Raw genomic sequence first — 9851 nt, forward strand, 5'->3', positions numbered from 1 at the left:
GGTGGTCAAATCAAATGAGTGTGTGTATCGAGTGCGTTGGTGTTTTTATATATGGCGGGGATGTGTGTGTGTATCAGTGTGTGTGTGTGTGTGTGTGTGTGTGTGTGTGTGTGTGTGTCAACAGAACTGTGACGTCATTGATGACCTCGTGCAGTCAGCCAAAGAAATCACTCACGCGTGGCCAAAACTCCCCCACCACCCCACCCCCATCCCCTGTCGCGATGTCACTTGTGTTCGAAAACTGACGACAGAGGAAGCAAGTTAAATAAAGCTTGTAAACATGTAATATTCGAGAAGTTTAGGGGAGATCACTCTCGTTTAAAAAAAAAACAGCCCTTGGTACCCGTTTCACGCGAATTATAGTTCTATATATTAAATATCTTTTAATATTATACTTGATTTGTTTGGTGAAATAATTTATAAAATAGTTATAGGTCAAAACCCAATGTTCTTTGCTTCATGTTAGGGAAAAAACAAAGAAATATCTAAATCCGACACATTTAAAATAACGTAGACTACCAATAATATACGAAAAATTAAAACCAATTAGATTTATATACATTATTAGTCAACACAACACAATATTAAATGCACGCACTGATTATGATACTTAAATGATTCCGTTAAAAACCCTGTTGTTCAAGGGAATTTATGCTGTTTTTTTAAAATGTAATTTGTATAAGTTTTGACATTTTGACCGAGAAAATTGTATAAATTTCATTGCGTATGTCGTGTTAAGTAGACCTATAGAGGTAAATCAAATGTGAATGAAATTGTTCATTTCTTCATATTCTAAAATTGGAAGATGACGCCATTTGTGTTGTGTACTTTCCGTAGTTTAAACATGTGACATGTAACGTAATTTTTTTTAAATTTAAAAATGTGTTTCTACATACGAATATGCTTTTATTTGTATTTTTCTTCTTTAAAAAAAATTAGTTTATACATTTAAAATATCCAACATATTATTTTCAACAAAGTCCGTATCTTTAAGTTCCCCATATATCGCTGAACACACTGATCACATGGCCTGCGGACAGAGAGAAGTGTACACATGAGCTTTTATATGTTAAACACTCTGACAGAACGGATAATTTCGTTACTCTCAGATCCAATTAGGGATGGGGTGGGGGGGAGGGGGGAGGAGAACTACAGTGATAAAAGGGCACTGAGGATGGGGCGAGGTGTTCAATGGAAATATAAAAAACACAATTATTACACAACATTTTTCAACAACATCCATTAATTTACAATATCAATTATTTTGGGATAAAATGATTAAAATTAAGAAAGCGACAATCTATGCACATACATCCCACTAACCCATAACTGACCCACCACTAACTCCACCCCCACAACTAACCCGCCACTAACTCCACCCCCACAACTAACCCGACACTAACTCCACTGAAGTGCCTCTACTGGCAGCCTGTTGGAGAGAGCAGGAGAGGTTTCCTGTCAGGTGTGTGAGAGACGTCTCCTGACCTCTCTTTAGCGAGTCTCCTGACCTCCCTGCGTGTCTGGATTGAAAAAGTTTTAAACAGCTTTAAAAACAGGTCATTTTTAAAAGTACATTTTTAATACACTTTAGAAAACTTAATCATTAAACTTGGGTCCGTTAAAATGACAATCTAAGTTTGTTAGTATTTGAGACCCATCAAAGGAAAATCAGAGTGAGATAATGAGGTCATTAGGTCACCTCTTGCAGCAGTGGTGACCTAATGACCTACCAAAGTTATGAGCGGGCAAATGTTGAGCTAAAGAGCTATACATGAGCCAGGTACGGACCCACCAGAGCCATGGACCTACCAGAGCCATGGACCTACCAGAGCCATAGACCTACCAGAGCCATGGAGCAGGGACCTACCAGAGCCATAGACCTACCAGAGCCATAGACCTACCAGAGCCATAGACCTACCAGAGCCATAGACCTACCAGAGCCATGGACCTACCAGAGCCATGGAGCAGGGACCTACCAGAGCCATAGACCTACCAGAGCCATAGACCTACCAGAGCCATGGACCTACCAGAGCCATGGACCTACCAGAGACATAGACCTACCAGAGCCATAGACCTACCAGAGCCATAGACCTACCAGAGCCATAGACCTACCAGAGCCATGGAGCAGGGACCTACCAGAGCCATAGACCTACCAGAGCCATAGACCTACCAGAGCCATAGACCTACCAGAGCCATAGACCTACCAGAGCCATGGACCTACCAGAGCCATGGTCCTACCAGAGCCATGGAGCAGGGACCTACCAGAGCCATAGACCTACCAGAGCCATAGACCTACCAGAGCCATAGACCTACCAGAGCCATAGACCTACCAGAGCCATGGACCTACCAGAGCCATGGACCTACCAGAGCCATAGACCTACCAGAGCCATGGACCTACCAGAGCCATAGACCTACCAGAGCCATGGAGCAGGGACCTACCAGAGCCATAGACCTACCAGAGCCATAGACCTACCAAAGCCATGGACCTACCAGAGCCATGGACCTACCAGAGCCACGGACCTACCAGAGCCATGGACCTACCAGAGCCATGGACCTACCAGAGACATAGACCTACCAGAGCCATAGACCTACCAGAGCCATAGACCTACCAGAGCCATAGACCTACCAGAGCCATGGAGCAGGGACCTACCAGAGCCATAGACCTACCAGAGCCATAGACCTACCAGAGCCATAGACCTACCAGAGCCATAGACCTACCAGAGCCATGGACCTACCAGAGCCATGGACCTACCAGAGCCATGGAGCAGGGACCTACCAGAGCCATAGACCTACCAGAGCCATAGACCTACCAGAGCCATAGACCTACCAGAGCCATAGACCTACCAGAGCCATGGACCTACCAGAGCCATGGACCTACCAGAGCCATAGACCTACCAGAGCCATAGACCTACCAGAGCCATGGAGCAGGGACCTACCAGAGCCATGGACCTACCAGAGCCATAGACCTACCAGAGCCATGGACCTACCAGAGCCATGGAGCAGGAGAATGCCGAGACAGCCAGACTGAGCACTGTGAGAGCAGCAGCAGCGCCCCCCGCCCCGACGTACATGTAGACCAGGCTCTCTCTCTGACAGCTGACCTCACTGGTCGGCCTGAAGGAGGTCAAGGTCAACGGTTAGGCAAGATTGCAATGGTCACGTGATAAGGTTTACATACGTCACTAAGAGATGGACAAAACAGTACGTGGACACACAAACAAACGGACACACTAACAAACGGACACACTAACAAACGGACACACAAACAAACGGACACACAAACAAACGGACACACTAACAAACGGATACACTAACAAACGGATACACTAACAAACGGACACACACACAGACGGACACACAAACAAATGGACACACTAACAAATGGACACACTAACAAACGGACACACAAACGGACACACTAACAAACGGACACACTAACAAATGGACACACTAACAAATGGAAACACAAACATACGGACACACTAACAAACGAACACACTAACAAACGGACACACAAACATACGGACTCGCAAACAAACGGGCACACTAACAAACGGATACACTAACAAACGGATACACTAACAAACGGACACACACACAGACGGACACACAAACAAATGGACACACTAACAAATGGACACACTAACAAACGGACACACAAACGGACACACTAACAAACGGACACACAAACAGACGGACACACAAACAAATGGACACACTAACAAATGGACACATTAACAAATGGACACACTAAAAAACGGACACACTAACAAATGGACACACTAACAAATGGACACACAAACATACGGACACACTAACAAACGAACACACTAACAAACGGACACACAAACATACGGACTCGCAAACAAACGGGCACACTAACAAACGGACACACAATCAAACGGACACACTAACAAAGCGGACAAGCAAACAAACGGACAAACTAACAAACGGACACACTAACAAATGGACACACAAACATACGAACTCGCAAATAAACGGACACACAAACAGACGGACACACAAACAAACGGACACACTAGCAAACGAACACACTAACAAACGGACACACAAACATACGGACTCGCAAACAAACGGACACACAAACAGACGGACACACAAACAAACGGACACACTAGCAAACGAACACACTAACAAATGGACACACAAACATACGGACTCGCAAACAATCGGACACACAAACAAACGGACACACAAACAAACGGACACACTAGCAAACGCACACGCAAATAAACGGACACACAAACAAACGGACACACTAACAAACGAACACACTAACAAATGGACACACAAACATACGGACTCGCAAACAAACGGACACACTAACAAACGGACACACTAACAAACGGACACACTAACAAACGGACACGCAAACAAGCGGACAAGCAAACAAATGGACAAGCAAACAAACGGAGTAACTAACAAACGGACACACAAACAAACGGACACATTAACAAACGGACACGCAAACAAGCGGACAAGCAAACAAATGGACAAGCAAACAAACGGACAAACTAACAAACGGACACAATAACAAACGGACACACAAACAAATGGACACACTAACAACCACAGAAACTTACATGCAGTTGGCGCGGTTGATGAAAACATTTTGAATGGACAGCCCATAGCCGACCCCTCCCGCTAGCAGTGTGGCAAGTAGGAGGCAGACGTGAGTACCCACCTGTTGCATAACACACGGAGACAGAAGGTCAAGGGAAACACAAGGTCAAGGGAAACACAAGGTCAGGGGAAACACAAGGTCAAGGGAAACACAAGGTCAAGGGAAACACAAGGTCAAACATGATGCAATGACTTCTTAAGTTCTAGCCAATCAACGTGGTCTTACAAATGTGATAGGTCTCTGTAACGTTTCGGGTTCGTTGTATCAAGAACAATTTGGCCACGAACAAAATAAATTCTTAGTCTTGTCATCACAAACACAATCTTGGCCATGTCACCACACAATCTTGGCCATGTCACCACACAATATTGGCCATGTCACCTCACCACAAACACAATCTTGGCCATGTCACCACACAATCTTGGCCATGTCACCACACAATCTTGGCCATGTCACCACACAATCTTGGCCATGTCACCTCACCACAAACACAATCTTGGCCATGTCACCACACAATCTTGGCCATGTCACCACAAAATCTTGGCCATGTCACCACACAATCTTTGCCATGTCACCACACAATCTTGGCCATGTCACCACACAAACACAATCTTGGCCATGTCACCACACAATCTTGGCCATGTCACCACACAAACACAATCTTGGCCATGTCACCACACAATCTTGGCCATGTCACCACACGATCTTGGCCATGTCACCACACAATCTTGGCCATGTCACCACACAAACACAATCTTGGCCATGTCACCACACAATCTTGGCCATGTCACCACACGATCTTGGCCATGTCACCACACAATCTTGGCCATGTCACCACACAAACACAATCTTGGCCATGTCACCACACAATCTTGGCCATGTCACCACACAATCTTGGCCATGTCACCACACAATCTTGGCCATGTCACCACAAAATCTTGGCCATGTCACCACACAATCTTGGCCATATCACCACTCAATCTTGGCCATGCCACCACACAATCTTGGCCATGTCACCACACAATCTTGGCCATGTCACCACACAATCTTGGCCATGTCACCACACAATCTTGGCCATGTCACCACACAATCTTGGCCAGGTCACCACACAATCTTGGCCATGTCACCACAAAATCTTGGCCATGTCACCACACAATCTTGGCCATGTCACCACACAATCTTGGCCATGTCACCACACAATCTTGGCCATGTCACCACACAATCTTGGCCATGTCACCATGTGACGTGACAGTAGGGAGACAAGCGAATGTGACCTATCGGTTTCATGCCGCTCAAGTTTTCGTAAGTAGCTTTAGTGGTGCAAATCATTCAAGCGGAACTGTCGTGGCGGTTCGCTGTGCTCGATACGGGAAATGAAAATCAGTCATGTAGAACAGTTTGGATTGTACTGCTTGGGGCTAAAAATAGTACACATAAACATCATTTTCTGTCGTTTCAGTTATAAATTCTGAAAAATTTGGTTCATGAAAAGTTGGCTTAACAATACATTCTCGATCTCAGTTACAAAACTTGGGCATAAAACATTCATAAATACTTGACAACCTACCAAAACTTCTGGATTAACATTCATAAATACTTGAAAACCTACTAAAACTTCTGGATAAAACATTCATAAATACTTGACAACCTACCAAAATTTGGGGATAAAACATTGAGAACAAATACTTGACAACCTACCAAAACTTCTGGATAAAACATTCACAAATACTTGACAACCTACCAAAATTTGGGGATAAAACATTCATAAATACTTGACAACCTACCAAAACTTCTGGATAAAACATTCATAAATACTTGACAACCTACCAAAATTTGGGGATAAAACATTGAGAACAAATACTTGACAACCTACCAAAACTTCTGGATAAAACATTCACAAATACTTGACAACCTACCAAAACTTCTGGATAAAACATTCATAAATACTTGACAACCTACCAAAATTTGGGGATAAAACATTGAGAACAAATACTTGACAACCTACCAAAACTTCTGGATAAAACATTCACAAATACTTGACAACCTACCAAAACTTCTGGATAAAACATTCATAAATACTTGACAACCTACCAAAACTTCTGGATAAAACATTCATAAATACTTGACAACCTACCAAAATTTGGGGATAAAACATTGAGAACAAATACTTGACAACCTACCAAAACTTCTGGATAAAACATTCACAAATACTTGACAACCTACCAAAATTTGGGGATAAAACATTCATAAATACTTGACAACCTACCAAAACTTCTGGATAAAACATTCACAAATACTTGACAACCTACCAAAATTTGGGGATAAAACATTCATAAATACTTGACAACCTACCAAAACTTGACGGGGCTACACGAATTACCACGATAGGGCTAACGTCATGTACATAATGGGGCTACAAGCACAAACATAATGGGGCTACAAGCACAAACATAATGGGGCTACAAGCACAAACATAATGGGGCTACAAACACAAACATAATGGGGCTACAAGCACAAACATTTATGGGGCTACAAGCACAAACATAATGGGGCTACAAGCACAAACATAATGGGGCTACAAGCACAAACATTTATGGGGCTACAAGCACAAACATTTATGGGGCTACAAGCACAAACATAATGGGGCTACAAGCACAAACATTTATGGGGCTACAAGCACAAACATTTATGGGGCTACAAGCACAAACAGTTATGGGGCTACAAGCACAAACATTTATGGGGCTACAAGCACAAACATTTATGGGGCTACAAGCACAAACATTTATGGGGCTACAAGCACAAACATTTATGGGGCTACAAGCACAAACATAATGGGGCTACAAGCACAAACATAATGGGGCTACAAGCACAAACATTTATGGGGCTACAAGCACAAACATTTATGGGGCTACAAGCACAAACATAATGGGGCTACAAGCACAAACATTTATGGGGCTACAAGCACAAACAGTTATGGGGCTACAAGCACAAACATTTATGGGGCTACAAGCACAAACATTTATGGGGCTACAAGCACAAACATTTATGGGGCTACAAGCACAAACATTTATGGGGCTACAAGCACAAACATTTATGGGGCTGCACATATTAACACGATGGAGCAAGAAGCATTTTGTCCATATAATATCTAGTCATGACTTATGTTAATTATGTAAATGAGGCTAATGACTTACGCTTGACATCTGCCTTCTGTATGTGGCTGCAACCCCAGTAACGACAGGGAACATGAACTGTTCAGATACAAATGTTAACAGGGAACATGAAATGTTCAGATACAAATGTTAACAGGGAACATGAAATGTTCAGATAAAAATGTTAACAGGGAACATGAACTATTCAGATACAAATGTTAACAGGGAACATGAACTGTTCAGATAAAAATGTTAACAGGGAACATGAACTGTTCAGATACAAATGATAACATGGAACATGAAATGTTCAGATACAAATGTTAACAGGGAACATGAAATGTTCAGATAAAAATGTTAACAGGGAACATGAACTATTCAGATACAAATGATAACATGGAACATGAAATGTTCAGATAAAAATGTTAACAGGGAACATGAACTATTCAGATACAAATGTTAACAGGGAACATGAACTGTTCAGATAAAAATGTTAACAGGGAACATGAACTGTTCAGATACAAATGATAACATGGAACATGAAATGTTCAGATACAAATGTTAACAGTGAACATGAACTGTTCAGATACAAATGTTAACAGGGAACATGAACTGCTCAGATACAAATGTTAACAGGGAACATGAAATGTTCAGATACAAATGTTAACAGGGAACATGAACTGTTCAGATACAAATGATAACAGGGAACATGAACTGTTCAGATACAAATGATAACAGGGAACATGAACTGTTCAGATACAAATGTTAACAGTGAACATGAACTGTTCAGATACAAATGTTAACAGGGAACATGAAGACAGCATGCAGTTCACATGACTCACCGGTATACACGCCATCCAAATAGACGAAACATCTTTCCTGTAGTTTTCTAACTGGCCAACAGCGTATGACGCAACACCCGCTGCGGAGAATTGAGATTTAGTGGTACCACATTTTTTTAGGTTGAATGGTGGAATTGGTGGCATAGAAATGTGACAGTAATGGTCTATAGACCAGCATAATCAGGGTCGTTCAAAGATTTACCAGCTACAGCTGTTGCTCCAGCAAGTACAGCAATGGCGGCGCCAACAGCTACGGTGACGTCACGGCTGCTGTCGTACTCACGAATCTCTTTGCTCAGTTCTTCATTCACCGCTTTCTGAGACATGCCACACACCAGGACCTGCGAGACAGACATTAGGTCACGTCAAGACCTACAAGACAATAGGTCACATCAAGACCTACAAAACAGACATTAGGTCACGTCAAGACCTACAAGTGGGGACAAACATTAACATACACAAAAGTTGACAGCACACATCTCGGGATGACAGAGACCTCAAAAGTAAACATTTGGTTAAACATTTGGGTAAACAATGTGACCTACCCACTGGTGACCCCCCCCCCCCCCTTTAGGCTACCTTTATGTAGCCGAGATATTTTGTCTCACTTAGCCAGCGTAAACTCGTGAAATAGAGTTTTGGTCTATTGACTAGTTTCAATAACTAAAACTTCTATCAACGGCCGGGGTAAAGGGGGGGGGGGAGAGACACCAATTCACTGCATTAGGCAAAGTAAGATGGAGGCGGGGGGGGGGGGGTGACAGCAATTGCAACTCTCACAAACAATGTACGGAGTAGAACGAAATACACCGTACAACCTAGTGGATTGGGGTGACACCACATTGGAAAATTGAAATGAGCAAATCACTCGATGTTTGATCGTGGCTTATAAGTCAACATTAGTTTTATATGTATTTATTATGTAAAAATTGTTACAACATAGTTGGTTATTTGTATATTCATATTAAAAGTTACGTGTGACAGAATGTATGTCTAACCAGCAAAAGAGTCCGGGGCTTATGGTAATATGTTGGACGTTATGTTGGACGTTGTTATGTTGGGCGGTATGTTGGACGTTATGTTGGACGTTATGTTGGACGTTATGTTGGACGTTATGTTGGAAGTTATGTTGGACGTTATGTTGGACGTTATGTTGGGCGATATGTTGGACGCTATGTTGGACGTTATGTTGGACGTTATGTTGGACGTTATGTT

At 42.7% G+C, this 9851-nt stretch overlaps 1 protein-coding gene across 1 annotated transcript in view; it reads right to left on the minus strand.

The window, feature by feature from the left end:
- Nucleotides 1–28: 28 nt before the first annotated feature.
- LOC131927892 (uncharacterized) overlaps nucleotides 29–9851 on the minus strand; it is a 16919-nt gene continuing 7096 nt past the window's right edge. The window contains exons 2-8 of the mRNA XM_059283762.1: nucleotides 8839–8977; nucleotides 8637–8716; nucleotides 7840–7896; nucleotides 4605–4705; nucleotides 2988–3114; nucleotides 1393–1520; nucleotides 29–1030 (exon numbers count right to left, since the gene is read on the minus strand). Of these exons, the coding sequence (XP_059139745.1) occupies nucleotides 1419–1520; nucleotides 2988–3114; nucleotides 4605–4705; nucleotides 7840–7896; nucleotides 8637–8716; nucleotides 8839–8962 (591 nt within the window). The 5' untranslated portion in view covers nucleotides 8963–8977 and the 3' untranslated portion in view covers nucleotides 29–1030; nucleotides 1393–1418. The remainder of the gene's footprint in view (nucleotides 1031–1392; nucleotides 1521–2987; nucleotides 3115–4604; nucleotides 4706–7839; nucleotides 7897–8636; nucleotides 8717–8838; nucleotides 8978–9851) is intronic.

The sequence above is a fragment of the Physella acuta genome, unplaced genomic scaffold (assembly GCF_028476545.2).
Source record: "Physella acuta isolate Inbredline_101_S28 unplaced genomic scaffold, ASM2847654v3 ptg001444l, whole genome shotgun sequence".
NCBI classification, from domain to species: domain Eukaryota; kingdom Metazoa; phylum Mollusca; class Gastropoda; family Physidae; genus Physella; species Physella acuta.